This window comes from Rana temporaria, chromosome 2 (assembly GCF_905171775.1).
Source record: "Rana temporaria chromosome 2, aRanTem1.1, whole genome shotgun sequence".
Lineage (NCBI taxonomy): Eukaryota > Metazoa > Chordata > Amphibia > Anura > Ranidae > Rana > Rana temporaria.
Genome location: NC_053490.1, coordinates 429,472,389 through 429,494,845, shown reverse-complemented (window position 1 = coordinate 429,494,845; position 22,457 = coordinate 429,472,389). Strand labels below are relative to the sequence as shown.

General features: G+C 46.2%; 2 protein-coding genes across 3 annotated transcripts in view; both read left to right on the top strand.

The window, feature by feature from the left end:
- The window catches only part of LOC120927540 (caspase-1-A-like), a 38,890-nt gene extending 32,148 nt beyond the window's left edge, over positions 1-6,742 (top strand). For both annotated transcript variants that reach the window (XM_040338288.1, XM_040338287.1), the window contains exons 9-10: positions 3,904-4,013; positions 6,471-6,742. In XM_040338288.1, the coding sequence (XP_040194222.1) occupies positions 3,904-4,013; positions 6,471-6,560 (200 nt within the window). In that variant the 3' untranslated portion in view covers positions 6,561-6,742. The remainder of the gene's footprint in view (positions 1-3,903; positions 4,014-6,470) is intronic.
- A 4,472-nt stretch (positions 6,743-11,214) lies between these two features.
- The window catches only part of MTMR4 (myotubularin related protein 4), a 104,464-nt gene continuing 93,221 nt past the window's right edge, over positions 11,215-22,457 (top strand). Inside the window, exon 1 of the mRNA XM_040338286.1 lies at positions 11,215-11,359. The gene's annotated coding sequence lies outside the window, so the exon portion shown is untranslated. The remainder of the gene's footprint in view (positions 11,360-22,457) is intronic.

Below are 22,457 nucleotides of genomic sequence, written 5' to 3'. Positions count from 1 at the left end.
CCCAGAGCCCCTGAACAGCAGGCCTCTCATGCCTCTGATTTTGGGCACCGAGCCGAGAATAGAGAACAAGTGAGCATGTGCAACGCAAGGTTAGACAGTAGACAGTGCATTACTATGTTTTAAACCGTATAGGCACTTATTTTTTATGTTTTGCATAGCTATACCTGCAAAAAGGGGCCGGCCTGAAGTCATTTAGCTGGACTTAATTTTATGACTAAAGCTCTATTTTAAGGTGGAACTAAACTTGCAGAAATACACACCTCTGCATTCCAGCAATGCAGCAGTTAGGCCTCGTTTACTCGTGCGATTGAGGGGCGCTAAGACCCCACTGCTGCTGTGTCACAGGTCTGGTGAGAGAGCCTTGTTGCCGCTACTTGCTACCACCACTATAGACTGAGCAATTAGGAACTACCTACCATGGGGAGGGGGACCAAGAAAATCAGTTACACTGTTGCGTTTTAATGCACACATTCTAATAAGCTAAAATGCATAATAAATGTTGTGTCTGTTTCTATCACAGTGCTGCAGTAGACAAAACGTCAACTTTTTTCTTCACTTTAGTGTATTGAGAGACACATAGAAGTCAATGGCAGCGCATCAAAACACATCAACATACAACATGTGTTTTGATGCATTGGCAACAAGTATTGCCAAGCTTTGGTCAAGGGTGTTTGCCCTATCCACTTCAAAAGTGCATTTTTAACTCATGTACCTGCTGGGAACAGGTGCATGATTCTGTCATAGGATGTATCAGCACTGAGATTTGAGTGAAGCATTGAGCTCACTCCCTGGTCATTGCGCCCGTCACACCAACAGCTGAGGAGTTCTGTTATGGAGTGGACAAAGCCTGATGGAGAACTGAGAAGCTAGTTCCCTGTCAGTTCTTCCCTGCCTGTAATTAAAAGCGCATGGGAGGGTGCGGGGTTGGGAAGGTGGAGCCTGATCGGGATCTCTGGGACATGGTCTCTGCCTACCGTGTTACTCATCATAGCCCATATATTGATGTTGCCAAATTTAGCTAATGAATTTATCTGTTATTCCTTGTGTAAATCTCCTAGCCAACAGCTAAATAAGGGTCAGGGATGCAACCCTGTTCGAGAAGCTGTCACATTTATGACAGCTTCCTTACACAGACATGCTCCAGTCTGAGCACTGGCGTTTCTTTGTATGTCAGCTCATAGTTGGTCTTATTTACTGCCAGTTTCCTAATCTGGGAACTGACAGTAATTCTTTTTGAATCTGTTGCAGCTATAGCAATAGGTATTTCAAGTGGCAGTAGTAAGAACTACTGAATCTGACGCGTGTATTGGTACTGTTTTCAAAACTGTGCCAGAGTCATGTCTGAATTAGGCACAGGTAGTTTTAAAGGGACTTACTGCTGGAAACGTGTCAGAAAAATTAAAATTTTCTATCAAATACTTACCGTAATTTTCCTTTCCTGATGGACTCCATGGCAGCCTATGTTTGGGTTAATCCTGCCTCCTCTCCAATGCTATAGTACCCCACTCTTATAAATTTGAGCTTACAGCCAGGGACTGTGTTCCATAACTAGCCAACTCTTGACTGATGGGTGGGAACTCCGTCTGCCATGGAGTCCATCAGGAAAAGAAAAATTACGGTAAGTATTTGGTAGAACATTTTCCATTTTCCTGACAGACTCTATGGCAGCCTACGTATGTGAAATAACTAGCCAAACCACATGGGCGGGTAAGCTGATCAAACAAAACTTTAATTTGCTGACAGGATTCTTAGACCAAAGTTTACAGAAGATAAGGATGCAGGTTCTATGCAATAATGCAACATGAAAGTATTAATGGAGACCCATGAGGCCACCCTGCAGATGACATCTGGAGCCACGTGTCGGGCCACCGCCCAGGAAGTTGCCATGCCCCTGGTTGAATGTGCTATCACCGCCTCCGGAGGAGCCAAGCCCTTAGCCTTATAAGCCTGCTGGATAGTTTGGATGATACAGGCCGCAATCATTCTGGTCAAAGCCCGTTTTCCCTTGTTACTGCTGGAGTGTAGGATAAACAGATGATCCGAGCGTCTAAAGGAGGAAGTAGCTATTTCTTCAGTATTTCCCCTACATCCAGTGGATGAGCCTCCGCAGCCCCTGGAGCCCTGAATGTAGGCAGGACAATCTCTTGATTCTCATGGAACACTAACGTGACTTTAGGATTTGAACCGAGCATAGGGATGAGGACCACCCGATCCAGAAAGAAAGTCAGGAATGGTTCTTTATGGCCAAAAGTCCTGATCTCAGAGACAATTTGGCCAATGTGATGGCCACAAGGAAGGCGAGTCTTGCAGAAAGATCTTTGATAGAAACTGTATCGGTTTCTGTGGTATTAAGTCCAGCAAGTGAGTCGAGAACAAGGAGGGAGATCCCACTTGGGGAATCTTGTCCTCCTTTAGGGCCTGAGTTTTGCTGCCCCTCTGAAGAATTGTTGGATTAGAGGGTGAATGGTCCATGATGTTCTGAGGAAGGCTGACAGGGCTGAGGCTTGAACCCTGAGGGAGCTGATGGACAGAGCCAGATATGGACCAGATTGTAAGAATTCTAGGATGTCTTGTATTCCCAAATCTCTGTATGATCTTCCTGTAAAGGATGAGAATTCCACAAACTTGGCTCATATTCTCCCGTAGACCTTATTTCTGCTTGCCCTTCTCGAACTCACGAGAGTGGAAATTACACCTGACCCACAGCCGAGGATTTCCAGCCTCTCCCTCTCAAGAACCAGACCATCAGTCTCAATAGCACCGGGCAAGGGTGCAGGACTGCCCCCTGAGATAGAAGCTCTGGCCTGAGGGGAAGAGGCACCAGGTCTCGAAAGCTGAGCTGGGTCAGGAGGGGAAACCGTGGCCTGTTTGACCAGTATGGAGTGTCATGGATATGCAATAGTCTGGCAGCTTACCTGTTTCCATCTGTCCATTAAGAGGCCTAACTCTGTTCTGGTTACCTTCTTATCTCCTCTACTTCCTTTATGGCCCCACCCAGGCCATCCCAGGAAGTCTATATTAACTGTTGCACTACAGGCCTGCAGTGCTGTTCAACAGTGTTGCTTTGCTTAAGTTCCTGTCTGCAGTGTGCTACGTTTATCTCTCTGTGTACCGTTTTTGGCTTGTCCTTGACTTCTCCCGTTTGCCTTTGCCCTTGACCTTTGCCTGTCCCCAAGTTACCCTGTCTGCCTGTTGCCCTGACCTCGGCTTACCCATCACTTCCGTTTGTCTTGCTTGCTGCTTCCCCTCTCTCTCTGTGGAGCGTGACCTAGGGGATCCCAGGGGTCGCGACCTGGATCCAGCTGCGGCGAAGGCCATCCTCACCACTAGAGGCTCTGGTGAACACAACGCTGGGTCTTAGACTCCACGCCCTGGGCGATCTTGGGTTCACGCTTCCTCTCAGATAGCAGCAGTCGGCTATAGGGTTCACTACCCTGAGGTGCATCCCTGACCCCAATGGGGTGCACTTGTCACCTGGCCACAGGTGACGTGACATGGAGCTATTACAACCATCTTGACTGCTTCCACTCGGAGTCTCTGCAGAAATCTGAGAATGACCGGGAATGGGGAAAAGGCATATGCCCTGCTGAAGCTCCACTGATCTGTCAGGGCATCTACTCCGAAGGCCTGGATAGGTCCAATGAGGAGGACAAAAAAGGAACGCAGTCCCTGGCTGTGAGCTCAAATTTATGGGAGCATTGGAGAGGAGACAGTGTTAATCCACAAGTAGGCTGCCATGGAGTCTGTCAGGAAAAGGTTTATTGCATTCCCTAATAAAGTGTATAAGAAATTTCTTGTTCAAAAAAAAAAAAGTGTATAAGAATATATTCAGGTCAGTTTTTCAGACATTAGAAGCCATAAGAATGGATCCTTTTGTGTCTAACTTTATATTTATGTATTTAGATACTGTTTCCTGGAGAGATCCAAAAAAAGGTTCCTTGTTCATCCAACGTTTGATTGAGCACATAAAAAAAGATGCCCACCGCTATTCAATAGAGGATATCTTTCGTAATGTAAGTTGTTGTTTTTTTTAATAGAACTTTTACAGCATTTCCCTAACCTAACAGGAAAGGATCCTGTAATACTTTTATTGTGGAGGATGTTGGGGGAAAAAGCACACAGGGTGGAGTAAGCTACACAACTAGTTTTATCAATGCTCAGCTTGGCATAATCACACAATGCTCCAAACATATACGATTTACCAGTTTTACCAGGTGGATGTTCAAGCCTGCTGCAAGGTGTATCAAGTGTTTTCAGGTTTTTTGACTACCTTACTTTTCCTGTGGGCCTGTTGGCAGTTCTGTTGTCTTTTGTTGCCCACACCCTCCATTTATTGCTTTTGGACACCCTATGGTCCATGATTACAAGACCTGTGTTTTTTACTGTAAGATTAAGCCCTGGTTCACACTGGGCTGCGGGAGTGAAGCCGTGCGAGTTCAGCTGAACTCGCACGGCTTCACTCCCGGTGGCAGTCCCGATTTCGGCCGCGATTTAAGAGACATCTGTGCAGGTTTCTGCACAGATGTCTATGTAAATCGCGGCCCGAAATCGCAAAAAGTAGTACAGGAACTACTTTTTGAAATCGGTGCAGCGCCGCAGATGCGGCGTATCACCGATTAGGACGGTGTCATTGCCGAAAATTGCCGGCAAATGCCGCCGATTTGAGATGCCATTTCACATGTGAAATCGCATTTCAAATCGAAGCAAATCGTACCCAGTGTGAACCTGGGCTAAAATAATGAAAATTTTTACTTGCCTGTAAATTCCTATTCTTGGAGTACTGTACCGGATGCACGCCCCTCCCGTCTGCCTTCTGTGACCACTCCTTATTGCTTGCATAAAAACTGGAGTTTCACAGAATGGTGGAGTTTTATGAGCATGCTTTAAATGCAGTTACTCTCAGAATCCCAGCTCAGAGATTAGTAATGACATTTTACACAAATCTGTTTTTCTCCAACCTAAGTATTTTCACAATCACTCAGTGCTTACTTTAGTCCTCCTTCACAAGGGCGATTACCAGCATACACCAGATTCCAGTGGCAGGAATTAGCGTACTGTTATGGCTGGGATGACAGGGGTATGCAAACTGTGGCAGCCGCTCAGCCTGTACAAAGTAATGACTGGCTGACAAAAACCTTCGCTGTTCTAATGTTTCTGCACACCAAGCTGGTACTTGCGGTTAGGGACAGATGACCGAGCCTGGACACAGTCACATGCGTTCTTGCCGCTGGAATCCGATGTATGCAGGTGATCACCCTTGTGAATGATTTACTGATTGGTGCTGGTATATCCAGAATAATAGGAAAATATCGCTCACATCCCTGAACCGGACAAATTAACTAAGGGAAAGGATGTTTCTCTAAGTGGGACTTTGGAGGGCAATATTACTCTGGGAGTCAAAAGCGTAATAAAGTAGAAAAGTTTATTCATATAACAATTGAGAGATAAAAATTGGTGATGTAACAAAATATACAGGCTGCATAGGGAGATATGCATATGATACAATACACTGAGGCACAGCCACTCTCCTGGATGGTACAACAGAAAAGACCCGACATGTTTCGAGAAAAGCCTATCAGAGCCGCTGGCTTTGATAGGCAGTTCCCCTCAGCCAACCAGCTGCCGCTATTCGGGTAACCGGTTATATGAATAGACCAGGCAGCTGGCAACCAACCAATAACATACATTCGTGCATTTATGCACGAATGTGTGTTATTTGCGAGAGGGGGGTGGCGCTGCAGCGCCCTTTATAGACGGCCGCCAGAACTGCGGTTAAAATGTCGAAATTGCGTTTTTTTTTTTATAATTTTTTTTTTTTGTGGGAGGGGGGGCGGCGCCCGTCCGTCCCTATGGACGGGCCGCCACTGACTCAAACCTAAATTAACCTGATGTCTGCTGATATAACATGCATACCCTTACACTTTTATTAATTATATAGGCTCTTACGTCCTGTGTTCAACCACCCAACCCTGAAGAAAAGAACAATTATAGCTAAACTCGAAACGCGTCAGTTCTTTTCTGTTGTACCATCCATACATCAGGAGAGGAGTTGTGTCTCACTGTATTGTATCATATGTGTATCCCCCTCTGCATCCTGTATATTTTGTTGCATCATCAATTTTTATAACTATATTGTTATATGAATAAAACTTTTTCTACTTTATTACGCCTTTAACTCCCAGAGTAATATTGCCTTTCTAAGTCCCACTTAGAGGAACACCCCATTCCCTTAGTTCATTTACCCTTGTGAATGAGGTATTAGAAGTTCCTTTTAGTGAAATTTGCAATTTAGGAGATATATTTAATGAAATCTTTTCACACTGATTTAAGGATTACTGCATATTCCACTGGGTAGTTAACCAGCCAATAATCCATTTTGAACAGTTGTAGCATATTATATGTTATAGCAAATTAATATATTCAGAAAAGGAGATTTGTATACCTGAACTTGTTCCTTTATGTCTCCACAGGTTCAGTTGTCCTTCCAGGGCAAGGAACAGATGCCCACACAGGAGAGGAAAACACTCTTAAAGAAATTTTACCTTTTCCCTGGAAATTAGATTTACACTTTTTTTTTGTACACGGAAAATGAGAATTAAAAATGATATGTTTAATGTAATAAGTTGCACCTCCTTGTTGCGCTGTTACACTGTTGGGACCGGAATATTTCATGCAAACCAATAGCCTTGTTTCAAAAAAGCATTTATAGTCACATGCCATAAATAATTTTCATTTTAAAATATTTTGATTATCCTCAATTATTTTGCATTGTCAAACAAACAGCCCTGTTATATTGCCACAGGTATGTTGTGGTTTCAAATTTGACTTACAATTTAGCTGTAGCTCAGCAGTCAAATTGGGCTTGGGTTTAACAGAGCATGTTCTAAAAATGTAGAGAGGCCTCTATTATACCTTCAGTAGTAGGGATGAGCTTAATGTTCAGGTCGAACATAAGTTCGACTTGAACACTGGGGGCCAGATTCACAGAAAAAGTACGCCGGAGTATCTGCTGATACTCCGGCGTACTTTCAAATTTGCCACGTCGTATCTTTATTTGTAATTCACAAACAAAGATACGAGTGCTTTTGGCTAAGATCCGACAGGCATACGGCTTAGTACGCCTTCGGATCTTAGGATGCAATACTTCGGCGACCGCTGGGTGGAGTTTGCGTCGTTTTCCGCGTCGGGTATGCAAATTAGCTGTTTACGGCGATCCACGAAGGTACGCGCGTTCGTCGCATTCTCTTACGTCGTCGCTAGTCGGTTTTTCCCGTCGCAAACTTAAGCCTGCTATTTCATGGCTTAGATTTAGACCAGCCATGTTAAAGTATGTCCGTCGTTCCTGCGTCGAATTTAAAATTTTTTTTTTTTTTGCGTAAGACGTCCGGGAATACGAAAGGACGTAACGCACGTCGCCGTTCAAAAAACACGTCGGGGCGCAGTAATTTCGTGCAAAGCACGGCAGGAAATTTCCTAGCGGAGCATGCGCAGAATGTTTGGCGCGGGAACGCGCCTAATTTAAATGGTACACGCCCCATTTGAATTAGGCGGGCTTGCGCCGGACGACTTTACTCTACGCCGCCGCAAGTTTACACACAAGTGCTTTGTGAATCAAGCACTTACGATGAAAACTTGCGGCGGAGTAACGTAAAGGGGATACGTTACGCCGCCGTAATTGTTCGTGAATCTGGCCCTGGGTGTTCGCTGAAGAACGAACAATATGGGGCATTCGTGGAAAATTTGAGCGCCGTGGAATGCTCCATAATGCACTGAGAGATCGCAGTGCTTTACTGTATGATGATTGGCCAAAGCATGCACTTGACCTGCATGCTTTAACCAATCCCAGCTCCTTCTGCTAAGAGAGCCATAATTGGCCAACGGCACGGTGCTTTTGGCCAATCATGGCTCAGGGGGACTAAGTCCACGCCCTGTGTATTGTTGTTGGTGTGGATGGAGAGATAGCGTGATTTAGATTACGCAGGCAGGTTATTTAGTTAGCTGCAGTGTATTTGATATATAAATATAGTCAGTCTAGTAATACATTGTGTGTGTGTGTGTGTATATATATATATATATAATATATACTCTGCATCCAATGTAGCCTATATCTACAGTAGGGATCAGCCGAACACCCCCCGATTCGGTTCGCAGCAGAACATGCGAACAAGCAAAAAATTTGTTCGAACACACAAACACCATTAAAGTCTATGGGACATGAACATAAAAAAATTCAAAAGTTCTAATTTTAAAGGTTAATATGCAAGTTATTGTCATAAAAAGTATTTGGGGACCCGGGTCCTGCCCCAGGGGACATGTATCAATGCAAAAAATGTTTGAAAAACTGCAGTTTTTCGTGAGCAGTGATTTTAATAATGCGTAAAGTGAAACAATAAAAGTGAAATATTCCTTTAAATTTCGTACCTGGGGGGTGTCTATAGTATGCCTGTAAAGTGGTGCATTTTTTCCATGTTTAGAAAAGTCCATGCAGCAAAATGGCATTTATAAAGGGTAAAAGTAATTTAAAACTACTCGTGGCTATAATGAATTGTCATTGGAAAAAACAGCATGGGTTCCCCCCCAGTCCATTACCAGGCCCTTCAGGTCTGGTATGGATATTAAAGGGAACCCTGCGCCAATTTTAAAAAAAAAATGGCGTAGGGGGTCCCCCCAAATAACCATACCAGACTCTCTGGTTGTGAGGATGAGGTTCTTGTCCCTATCAACATGGGGACATGGTGCTTTGGACCCCAAAGCATTCTCCCCATGTTGAGGGCATGTGGCCTGGTATGGTTTAGGAGGGGGGCGCTCTCTCGTCCCCTCTCCTTTCCTGTGGCCTGCCAGGTTGCGTGCTCGGATAAACGTCTGGTATGGATTTTTGGGGGAACCCCACATTTTTTTTTTGCGCAGGCTTCCCCTTAAAATCCATACCAGACCTGAAGGGTGGCAACCCTAAGTCCGCCAGACCCGCTGTGTCCAATCACCGAGGGAATGGGTCGCCGGCAGCAGCGTGCGTGCATGCGTGCTCCAGACTCGGAAGAGGTGATCACTTACAGGTACATGATTCTTCACAGGAGAGCCACCTTATACATATATATATATATACACACATACACACACACACAGTAATCGGTCGGCAAGGCAAACGGCTAAATGGCATTTTTGGTTTGTGATGTACTATAGTTCCGATTTAATCCTTCATTGCACCCCCACACACCTAGAAAACATATGTGCATTCATGCCCACCAGAACGCACGGTACCATAGTGCCATGGGTTTTGGTGCAGCGTGATTTTAACCACTAGGGACCCGCGCTATAGTCGAATAACGGCTACAGCGCGGACCCCAACTGCCATGAGGACATCAATAGACGTCCTCCCCTTTGCATGCGCCCCCTGCAGGGCGTGCGCTGTGATCACTGAGTCACTGAGTCACGGAGACTCGGGTGATCAAGAATCCGAGTAAGGGGCCGGTCCCGGCCCCTTGCCACATGATCAGCTGTCAGTCAATGACAGCTGATCACGTGATCTAAACGAAGCTCGGTAATCGTTTTTTTTCCCCCTCTTCGTGCTGACAGCGTGAGGAGAAAAAAAAAGCCGATCACTGGCTGCTGTGTAAGGGATGTCGGTCTCCAGTGGAAGAGGTAATTCTGCCTCATTAGTGCACACAATGAGTGCCATCTGCCAGTGCCCACCAGTGCCACCTGTAAGTGCCAATCAGTATCACCTATCAATGCCCATCACTGCCACCTATCAATACCCACCAGTGGTGCCAGGCAGTGTCTCATCAGTGCCACCTAGCAGTGCTGCCTATCAATGTCACCTACCAGTGCCGATCAGTACCCATCAATGCCCCCTATTAGTGACAATTCTCAGTGCCCACCAGTGCCACCTATCATCAGAATACCTCAATGAAGGAGAAAAATTACCCGTTTGCAAAATTTTATAACAAAATATAAAACGGTTTTGTATTTTTTTTTATTATGTCTTTTTTATTTATTTTTTACAAAAAAAAAAAACAGAGGTAATCAAATACCACCAAAAGAAAGCTCTATTTGTGAGAAAAATATAATTATTAAATGATACAAAAGTAATTTGGGTACAGCGTTGTATGACCGTGCAGTTGTCATTCAAAGAATAAGAGCGCTGAAAGCTGAAAATTGCTCTGGGCAGGAGGGGGGTTTAAAGCAGTTGTATAGGCAAAAAAAAAAATGTTTTTTGCCTGGCACCTGTAAAGGAAAAAGCATAATGAGCTAATATGCACCGCATACTAGCTCATTATGAAATACTTACCTTGGAATGAGGCGTCGTTACCGCTGCCGGTCCACGCCGAGGGAGATGACATTTCCCCTCTGCGTCTCTTCCAGGTATCACGGCTCCAGCGCTGTGAGTGTCTGGAGACGCAATGTTGTCACTCCCACGCATGGGCGCGGAAGACTTCTGTCCGGCAAGGTCCGGCGGCTGCCGGGCCTTAAGCCGAACATCCCCTGTGCGCATGCGCCGTAGCATTCAGCGGCTAGTTGCGAGGGGAATATCTCCTAAACCGTAAAGGTTTAGGAGATATTTTTTTTACCTACAGGTAAGCCTTATTATAGGCTTAGCTGTAGGTAAAAGTAAAAAAAAACTATACAACCACTTTAAGTGTCCAGTAAGCAAGTGGTTAAAAGCCACTTTTTCTTTTTGCACATTTCACATGCATAGGGCTGGGCAGTCCATTACAATGAATGAACCAGACAGTATTCACGTCTCATTCCATCATATGCCATAATAAAAGATAATGATTCCTAATTTCAAGATCAGTGGGCGGGGCCATGCATATCATTGCCACACCCCATTGGCCAGATACACATCCAGATGTGCTGGCGTGTATAGTACAAATACATTACAGGCCAATGCGCACACAGCATTAGCTACTAACAGCACAAACATTACTGATTTTATTCCCCTTCTATTTACATGGTTTGGCATTTGAAGCAGACACACAAAGACATGCAGCTGACAGCTCCTCGGGCGTCATGTTGCCGCCCCGCTCTTTATTGTGCGTGCCTTCCCTGTTAGCAGACTACAATACCCACAATGCATCAGCAGCTCCAGCCTGGCTTCCAACCATTGGGCGCTTATGAGACGGGTAGTCAGGCGGCAGCCAATCAAAGAAGAGCCGCGTGACCGACGCGCCTCGGAGCGCTTCCATATATGGAATACGTGTGTAGAACGTGCGGGGGCGCAATGTAGGGGGGCATGGGGCTGGGTCCTTGTGACAAGCCTGACGTCATCGCCGGGCGACTCCATCAGGAAGAGAAGTGATCAGGGAGAAGTATGCAGAGGAGCATTACAGTGACAACCACCGGAACAGTGCGCCTCTAGGTAGGAGCTGTGTGTGTGAGGGAGGCTCCTGTGTGCCGTGTTATCGGGAGTGATGGAGGGCTCAGCACCGGCAGAGCATTGCAGCTGTGCAGTACAGGGCTCCTTCCTCCACCTCTCCTGAAGGAGGTGTATTGCACAGCAGGGCTTGTTTATGGGAGGTTTTCCTTCAGATACTCCGCTGATTTGCAGCTTGCATTGAAAACTGCAGTACAGGCAATCTCTGCTGAGGCCAATTTGCATGCTGCTTCTGGAAATGCAAGTTCCCTGGCTGCCCTATGCATGCAATGGCTTCACTGCTTTCTAACTCACAGATCTGACCTTACTTGCTTGTTGTGGATGAAATTAGAGGTAGCTAGGCAACTGGCATTTTCAGAGGGTTGACAGCAACGGCAGCGCTCATGTCTCTCTATGCAGAGAAGAGGGGGTGCCTCTGTTGGGGTCCTGCAGTTTTATTCATGGAAGGTCACAATTTATGGAGTCTGTCTTAGTGGAGGGCTTTAGAACAGGGGTGTCACTGGCTGTTATGGAACTACAATCCCCATCATGCCTCTGCCTGTGAGAGTCATGCGTGGAACTGTCAGCCTTGCAATGCCTCATGGGACTTGTAGTTCTGCAACAGCTGGAAGGCCGCCAGTTTGACACCTCTGCTTTAGAAGAATCCTGGCTTTGTGTTTGGTGCAGTCTTCATTACAATGGGGACGGATGATAAGGCCAAAGTTGGCGCACAGAGAAAAAAGGCACCAGTTTCCGCATGCGTACTTTGTGTTTTATTTGCCAAATACCGTATTTATCACGGTATAACGCGTTCCCGCGTATACCGCGCACCCCTAAAGTGACCCCGAATCCTGTGGAAATTTTTTTTTTTTTTGTACTTGCAGTTTTGGTGTCTTGCGCGGCGGCCTCGTCGGGTCCGGCGTCCTTCTGCGGCTTCGGGTGTCCTTCTTCTGCGGCGGGTCCGGTGTCCTCTTCAGCGGGTCCGGCGTCCTTCTGCGGCGTCCTCGCTTGTTTCCCGCGCCGAGTTTTGAATACTGCGCCGACATATACAGAGCGCAGTACACTCGTGTATTGTCGGCAATGCTCGGCTACCCGCGCTGACGTCCTGTACGTCCAGGACGTGAGCACGGAAGTTGCAGAGACTGCCCGACTATACCCGAGTGTACTGCGCTCGGTATATGTTGGCGCGGGCATCGGCGTATACCGCGCACACACGATTTTGCCCTGATTTTCAGGGCAAAAAAGAGCGCGGTATACGCCGATAAATACGGTAGATAAATGTCGTGCGACAATGCATTCATTTGTTACATGGTGGTCGTGTGCTGACTGCGCCGTCACTATGGTATTTACACCACGGGTTTACCTTTAGAACGGTTTTGACTTTTGTGTGATTATTTTGGTACACGCTAACGAACATTAACGCCACTTTCAGACAGCGGGGTCTGATCAGGTCCACCTGTCAGTTTTTCAGACCTTGCATTCACCCTAATGGACAGATGTAAACAGATTGTTTACACCCACCTATGTCCAATCATATGCGGTCCACTTAAAAAAAAAAAAAAAAAAAAGTCTAGGCAGATTGGTTCGGAGGAGATTTGGGTGTAAACAGACAGTGGAGTCCATTTGCCCCCAGATGCCATTAGAGCAGGTTGGGCTCTGCCTGTGCCCGCTCTGTATAAACTGTGCAGACACAGATGTGTCATTCGCTCGCTCGGCTCTGATCAGCAAACAGGGGCCTAAGACGTTTACATGCTCATCTGTTTACATTCAGGCACAGTGCCTGTGTTTCAGGATGACTTCACTCATGTGCATGCTTGGAAGTGATGTCTTCCCACGCCGGCCAATCAAGACAGCCGAACACCGGCATCTGAAAGCCACCAGGGAAAAGATGCCAGCAAGGGATCTTGCAGATGTCAAGCTGTTAAAACAGAGGTAAGTATTTTTCACTTAAAAGGGTTGTAAAGTTACAATCCCCCCCCCCCCCCCTAAATAGCTTCCTTTACCGTAGTGCAGTCCTCCTTCACTTACCTCGTCCTTCCATTTTGCTTTTAAATGTCCTTATTTCTTCTGAGAAATCCTCACTCGGGTCACGGAACTGAAGAACGGGGAGATGTCGGTGTAAAGGCAACATCTCTCTGTTCTTCCTAGTCCCTCAACGGGAGCAGGAATCGGTGATGTCACTCATAGCCACGCCCCCTAACAGTTGGAATCACTCCCTAGGACACACTTAACACCTTCCTAGCCCCCTAGTGTTTAACACCTTCACTGCCAGTCACATTTACACAGTAATCGGTGCATTTTTATATAGCACTTATTGCTGTATAAATTAGGGTTGTCCCGATACCGATACTAGTATCGGGACCGATTCCGAGTATTTGCGGGAGTACTCGTACTCCCGCAAATACCCCCGATACCAGAATAGAATACTTCCCCGCCGCCGCTACGACGCATCCCGCCGCATCCCCGCTTGGTTAATACGGGCGGGGAACATTACAGCATTCATTTGAATAGCTGTAGTCTTTCCCGCCCCGCCGCGTATAGACACTCCCCCTTTCTCGGGTGAACTGTCCAATCCGGAGCAAGGGGGAGTGTCTAAACGCAGCGCGAAGCGAATCATTACAGCTATTCAAAGCTGTAATGTTCCCCGCTGTGTAGTGTGTACAGCTTCTGTGTGCAACGGCGGACTAAGCAGGGGGCGTCAGGCCGACACCCCCCCTCCGTGACTAAAGCATGGCGCGGCCGCGGTGACAGCATGATTGATGGCACGGCATGGCAGACTAGGTAAAACACAGGCTGGGCTATTCAGGGGGGGGGGTGTTTGCGAGCCGTCCCCGAGTTATACCCGCCACCCGGGACCCGCCGCAATGATCCCCTTCTCCATGGCAGCACAGCGCCGCGGCTCTGATACTATCGGCTCAGCTGTGACTGTCTCTGTCTGACAGTCACACAGCCGAGTGTGAAGCTGGGGCGCCGACTCCCACCTCCTCCTCCGTACAAGTGCTCTGCTCTGTGGGGCGCGCTGAGTCTGAAGACAAGGGGGTGTCAGTCACTCTGCACTATTGTAAGGGGGGGGGGGTGTTCTGAATATGAGGGGATGTTCTGTATTGTGGGGGGAGGGTGTTCTGTATGGGGGGGGGGATGTTCTGTATATGAGGGGATGTTCTGTATATGAGGGGATGTTCTGTATTGTGGGGGGGAGGGTGTTCTGTATATGAGGGGATGTTCTGTATATGAGGGGGATGTTCTGTATTGTGGGGGGAGGGTGTTCTGTATATGAGGGGATGTTCTGTATATGAGGGGATGTTCTGTATTGTGGGGGGAGGGTGTTCTGTATGGGGGGGGGGGGTTCTGTATTGTGTGGGGGGGGGGGGGGTAGTATAGGGGGGTTCTGTATATGAGGGGGGTTCTGTATTGTGGGGGGGTGTTAGTATAGGGGGGTTCTGTATATGAGGGGGGTGTTCTGTATTGTGGGGGGGTGTTCTGTATATGAGGGGGGGGGGTTCTTTATTGTGTTAGCCCCTGTCTGTGTGTCCCCCGCCGTGTACCGCTCCGGTCCCCGTCCATGCTCTATTCCTGTACCCAGCAGTGCTGTGCATCAGTACCCCTCCATGCTCCGCTCGTGTCCCCCGCCGTGTTCTGCTAGTGTTTCCCCCGCCGTGCTCCGCATCGGTCCCCCTCCATGCTCTTCTCCGGTCCTCCGCTCCTCTCTGTGTACCGCTCTGGTCCCCGCCGTCCTCCACTCCCCTCTGTGTATCGCTCCGGTCCCCCGCCGTGCTCCCCCCCCCCCCCTCTGTCCTCGATCTGTCAGGATGGAGAGCAGAGGAAGGAGCCCTTTTCTGAATGAACAGTCAGTGATCACTGACTGTCCATTCATAACTGAGCATCATAACTGTGTAACGATGTCTCAGTTTATGGATGTAGAGAAGCCGCTGTCTCCTTTACATTCATTTACAGCGCAGTTGAGCCTGCAGAGAAAGGGACTGGGGAATCTGTGTCCTTAGTCCCTTTCTCTGTCTCAAATAGGAGATATTAGGGGTCTGTTAAGACCCCCAATATCTCACCAAAGCCCCCCCAACAGAGCTGCTAAAAACAAAAAAAATAATTGTAAAAATAATAAAGTTAAATAAATAAAAAAACTGACACCGCCCCCCCCCCCCCAAAGAAAGCAGTGTGTGTGTGTGTGTGTGTATATATATGTATATATATATATATATATATATATATATATATATATATATATATATATATATATATATATATATATATATATATATATATATATATAGTAAAGAATATTAAAAAAAATGAATTGTAAAAAATAACTGACAGTCCAAGCGTCAGTACTGCATATTACTGCCACTGTCAAAATAAAACTTAAAAAAAAGTATCGGTATTCGGTATCGGCGAGTACTTGAAAAAAAGTATCGGTACTCGTACTCAGTCCTAAAAAAGTGGTATCGGGACAACCCTAGTATAAATGGTCCCAAAATAGCGCCAAAAGTGACCAATGTGTTCGCCATATTGTCACAGTCACGATAAAAATCGCTGATCGCTGCCATTTACTAGTTAAAAAAAAAAATTATTACTAAAAATGCCATAAAACTATCCACTATGTTTTACAAAATTATGTAGAAGAATACGTATATCGGCCTTAACTGAGGAAAATGTCTTTTATATATTTATTGGGGAGACTTATAGCAAAAAGTAAAAAAAAATATTGTTATTTTTTTTCAAAATTGTCGCTCTATTTTTGTTTATAGCGCAAAAAATAAAAATCGCAGAGGTGATCAAATACCACCAAAAGAAAGCTCTTTGTGTGAAAAAAAAGGACATCAATTTTGTTTGGGAGCCACGTCGCACGACCGCGCAATTATCAGTTAAAGCGACGCAGTGCAGAATCGCAAAAAGTGGCCTGGTCTTTGGCCAGCCAAATGGTCCGGGGCTGAAGTGGTTAAGGTTTAACTTTACCCATAACAACTTGATAAAAATAATGCTCTTTAGCACGGAACATACATTCCACAGTAAAGCGGTAGTAAATTGCCACTGAAACGAAATTAACTGGTCCTTGGCGCTGTCATGGATACCTGGCACTGCAGAGTTCACCCGGTCACTTCACTCCTGTGCATACGCGTTGGCGCCCTCGGCTCCAGCACGGGGCTCTGAGGCTGCATTCACATTACAGCGTTTTGAATCGTGGGCATATTTGCCGCAGATCTGCTCGCAATTTGACATCACTGCGGTGTAAATGACAAAATTGCGGATTCGCATTCGTGATGCCATTCATTTGAATGATGCCTCAAATCGCAGTGCCGTGATTGTCATGCAATAAAACGCTCTGCAACCTGCATCTTGCCCCAAAGTAGCTCCCTTGATGCAGCACGTTTTATCGCAGGAGACCCGCAGTGCAATTTGAGGCGTCATTCAATTGGCATCTCGAATGGGAGTCCCGCGTTTTGTCATTTACACCTCACTCAAATTTTAACCTCACTGTCAAATCGCGTGCAAATCTGCCCGCGATTCAAAACGCTGTTATGAATGAAGCCTGAAGGTACGACACGGCTATGCTGTCCCTTCAGAGCGCATGTGTCGGTGACGTCACCGGCATCATCACTTGTAAATATCTCCTAAACTGTGGTAGTTTAACCTCTTTGTCACGCGCCATAGACAAAAGACGTCTACAGCGCGGTCGAGTTGTTCTGGGAGGACGTCCCTGGGATGTCCTCTCGCGCGCTCCCGGAATCATCTGTGAGCGCCTAGAAGACCCGGCACATCACAGATCGCGATAAATTGCCACTGATAGCGGCCGTTTACCACGTGATCGCTCCGTCAAATGACGGAGCGATCACTTGTAAACAAACATGACGCTGGTTCCTCCCTCTCCTCTCTGTACCGATCGGTACAGTGTGAGAGGAGAGGGGGGAGAGCGGAAGCAGCAGCAGCTGCTGTGGGCTGGATCTGTGACAAATGCAGTCACAGATTCAGCCATCCCTCCCTGCGCAATACTCTGCAATAACACCAATACTCTGCAATAACCCCCCCATACTCTGCAATAACCCCCCCATACTCTGCAATAACCCCCCCATACTCTGCAATAACCCCCCCATACTCTGCAATAACCCCCCCATACTCTGCAATAACCCCCCCATACTCTGCAATAACCCCCCCCATATACTCTGCAATAACCCCACCCCCCCATATACTCTGCAATAACCCCCCCCCATATACTCTGCAATAACCCCCCCCCATATACTCTGCAATAACCCCCCCATATACTCTGCAATAACCCCCCCATATACTCTGCAATAACCCCCCCCCATATACTCTGCAATAACCCCCCCCCCATATACTCTGCAATAACCCCCCCATATACTCTGCAATAACCCCCCCATATACTCTGCAATAACCCCCCCATATACTCTGCAATAACCCCCCCATATACTCTGCAATAACCCCCCCCCCCATATACTCTGCAATAACCCCCCCCCCCATATACTCTGCAATAACCCCCCCCCCCATATACTCTGCAATACTCTGCAATACCCCCCAATACTCCGCAATACCTGGTAATATGACAGAAACAAGATTTTTTTTTTTTTTTTTTTTTTACAGAATTTTCAGTGTTTTTTCTTTTTTAGCGCAAAAAAAAAAAACCCAGAGGTGATCAAATACCACCAAAAGAAAGCTATTTGTGGGAAAAAAAGGGCAAAAATTTCAGATGGGCACAATGTTGTATGACTGAGTAATTGTCATTCAAATTGTGAGAGCACCGAAAGCTGAAAATTGGTCTGGTTAGGAAGGGGGTTTAAGTGCCCATTGGTCAAGAGGTTAAGAGATGGTCACTGTGCCTACAGGTAAGGCTTGTTGTAGGCGTATCTGTAGGTACAAGCCAAGGTAAGTAAAGGGAGTAGTTAGGGGGAAATATTACCACCTAAATATTTTTGCCTCAATGCTGAGAAAGCATTAGTAGTTGTACATATGCAATGTTAAACTTTTTCCAATACAGTTATAATTATCCAGGCACCATAACTGCCTTTACTTGGTTTCAGAAAAGATCTTTCTAACCTTTGCAAGTTTAAAATAATTCTGTGATGTGACCATACATCTCTTCTTTCTGATAGTGGGGGGCGGGGTTACAGGACACTGTGCAGACAGAAGTGTGCTTGTATTCCATAGTCTGTTCAGCCTAAGGCAAGATGCAGGCTGCGCTTGAGCTGGGGCGCATGTTCAAGAGGCATGCTGTCATTGGTTGTTGGGTGTAGCGGCTGAACAAACTACCCAACAGAGGCTTATTGTGTGTCTGCACAGTGTCCTGTACCTCTAAGTCAGGGGTGCCCAACCAGTGGCCCGTTGGGGATGGAATACAGTTATTAAAGGTCAGTTTATTACTAAAATCAGTGTATATATGGGCATATCTGTTCTGCAGTGGTTACTGGGCTGCTTTCAAACTGATCCACTGATGTGGGTTACCTGCACTGAGCCATAAACTTCTGTTACCTGCGAGTTTGGTGAGCTTTCTGAAAGTGCACCATACCTAGAGCAGGGATCCTCAAACTACGGCCCTCCAGCTGTTGCGGAACTACAAATCCCATGAGGCATTGCAAAACTGACATTCAAAGACATGACGGAAATTTTAGTTCCTGAATACCTGGAGGGCCATAGTTTGAAGACCCCTGACCTAGAGGATATAATATAAGTCTATGGCAAAGTGCAGCTAACCTGCAGGAAAGTCACAGGTGAAGTGTGCGGCACCCGTGATGCGGGTAAACAACCGTGCATCAGTGTGAAAGATTAGAAGTGGGCTCCATAGAGCCGAGTGAATGAATGATTATGCATGAATGACTTTTATAGCGCAACTCATGCGAACTGAATCGCCTCTGGGCGCTTTTTCCAGCCAGATTCTGCTTGGCTGGTGCGGTCATTTTACCCCGTAGGATCGAGTGGGCTGCCATCCCCCCGTTTCACTCATTGTGGCCTGCAACAGGTTACCAAGTCGCTTAACCACTTCCAGACCGCCGCATGTATATGTACGTCGGCAAAATGGCACGTACAGGCTCATTGGCGTACCTGTACGTCCCTGCCTAGACGTGGGTCCGATCGGGACCCCCCCCCCCCGCTACATGCAGCGGTCGGATTCCTGCGGGAAGCGATCCGGGACGACGGCGCGGCTATTCGTTGATCGCCACTCCCTCGCGATCGCTCCTCGGAGCTGAAGAACGGGGAGAGCCGTATGTAAACAAGGCTTCCCCGTGCTTCACTGTGGCGGCTGCATCGATCGAGTGATCCCTTTTATAGGGAGACTTGATCGATGACGCCAGTCCTACAGCCACACCCCCCTACAGTTGTAAACACACACTAGGTGAACACTAACTCCTATAGCGCCCCCTGTGGTTAACTCCCAAACTGCAACTGTCATTTTCACAATAAACAATGCAATTTAAATGCATTTTTTGCTGTGAAAATGACAATGGTCCCAAAAATGTGTCAAAATTGTCCGAAGTGTCCGCCATAATGTTGCAGTCACGAAAAAAATCACTGATCGCCGCCATTAGTAGTAAAAAAAAATAAAAAAAAAATAATAAAACTATCCCCTATTTTGTAAACACTATAAATTTTGCGCAAACCAATCGATAAACGCTTATTGCCATTTTTTTTTTTTTTTTACCAAAAATAGGTAGAATATGTATCGGCCTAAACTGAGGAAACAATTTTTTTTTTATACATGTTTTTGGGGGATATTTATTATAGCAAAAAGTAAAAAATATTGCATTTTTTTCAAAATTGTCACTCTATTTTTGTTTATAGCGCAAAAAATAAACCACAGAGGTGATCAGATACCACCAAAAGAAAGCTCTATTTGTGGGGAAAAAAGGACGCCAATTTTGTTTGGGAGCCACGTCGCACGACCGCGCAATTGTCTGTTCAAGCGACGCAGTCCCGAACTGTAAAAACACCTTGGGTCTTTAGGCTGCATATTGGTCCGGTCCTTAAGTGGTTAAGTAGTCTTTGCTCTTCAAAAGTTTGGGCACCCCTGCTCTAAGTGGTCAAAGGATGAAAACCGATTATGCCAGCACAGATCAATTTGTGTGCTTCATGTGGTCCGTTCAGAACAAGGAAGAAAGGTGACTGGCAGGATCAATTGGGTACCTCAGATGGAAGAAATACATGAAAAAGACGGGCTCGGTTTTATAAAACGCACACAAGTGAACACGCACATAGAAAAAATAGAACTTGGGGTAAACTAAATGCACTATTATTCTGTGGGGTTATGAATAATAATCATGTGATTTATGTTCTGCGATTTGAAAACTTGTGCAGAAGATGAAAGTAGTCACATGCGATGACCTAAGCTGGTTTGTGTGATCGGAGATTAGGTGCACAGCAACTTTACACCACAAATACACAGTAAGCATGACTGTTTGTTTACATTGTATACACACCCATAGCTTGCACAGGACTGCGAGACGCTACCTGTATCCTATTCTCAGGAGTCATGTGGGCCGATACAAAGCAAAACACTTCTTATGGCTTGTGTATGTAAGTGATATATTGAGTTTTGTCTATTTAGTAAAATGCTTTTTCTTACAGAAAATGCTAGTGCAGGCTTGCTGACTGTGCTGCATTTTGTTGACGGTAAGGCCGCTTTCACACTGAGGTGGTTTTCAGGCGTTTTAAATAACACCTGAAAACCACCTCCCATTAATTTCAGTGTCTTTTCACACTGGGGCGGAGCGCTTGCGGGACGTTGGGGGGGGGGGGGGGCGTCCTGCAAGCGGCATCTTTGGGAGCACTGTATACAGAGTGTGGAAGTGTGGAATTTCTTTGTTTTGAATCATACTTACATAGGTGGATGCAGCTTCGGACCCCTGCTGGCTCTAAGCCCAGGTTCACACTGCCCGCAACATTAACCGCTTGCCGACCAGCTGCCGCCATTGTACTGCGGCAGGTTGGCTCTCCTGGGCGAATCGCGATAATGGGCGCGCATGCACGTGGCAGAGAGCCAGTATGGGGATCTGTGGATATAAACGTACAGATCCCTGTTCTGACAGAGGAGTAGAGAGATCTGCTCTTTCTAGAAAGGCCTCCCTAGGGAACACTTAACCCCTTGATCGCCCCCTAGTGTTTACCGTCACTGGCAGGGAAGGGGGTTATCAGTAGACATGTGCACACTGAAATATTTAGTTTCGGAATTTCGTTTTTGTCCGAAAAATAAAATTATTTCGTTCCAAAATTCATTTTTATTTATTTTGTTTTGTTCAAAAAATGCATTTGTCTGAAAATCTGAATTAAGGTTGAATCTGTCATTGAAGGCTTATGGCAGGGCTCGACAAATCCCGGGCGCCAGGTCGCCATGGCGACTAGAAATAGGGTCCTGGCGACTTGAATTGGAAGGGGGCAAAAAAAAAAAAAAAAAAATTTTTTTTTTTTTTGAGCTGGGGCCATCTGGTGGTGAGCCGTTGGTATTACAAGTTATTACCACCAGATGTGAGCTGGCGCCATCTGGTGGTGGCCGTTGGTATTACAAGTTAAGCATTACAAGTTAAACAGCAATTCTAATGTTGTTTTTCACTATTTTCACTGCCATCTTCTTCCCTCTAATTAGAACCCCCAAACATTATATATATTTTTTATCCTAACACCCTAGAGAATAAAATGGCGATCGTTGCAATACTTTCTGTCACGCCGTATTTGCGCAGCGGTCTTACAAGCGCACTTTTTTTGTGAAAAAATTACACTTTTAAAGTTATCCCCATTTTTTTTTTTTTTTATATTATGAAAGATAATGTTACGCCAAGTAAATTCATACCCAACATGTCCGCTCGTGGAATGCCGACAAACTTTTACCCTTTAAAATCTTCATGTTTTGAGTTACAGAGGAGGTCTAGGGCTAGAATTATTGCTCTCGCTCTACCAATCGCAGCGATACCTCACGTGTGGTTTGAACACCGTTTACATATGCGGGCGCTGCTCACGTATGTGTTCGCTTCTGCGCGCAAGCTCGTCGGGACGGGGCGCGTTTTCTGGCTCCTAACTTTTTTACCTGGCTCCTAGATTCCAAGCAAATTTGTCAACCCCTGGCTTATGGTGTCTGTCGAATGTTTTAAAA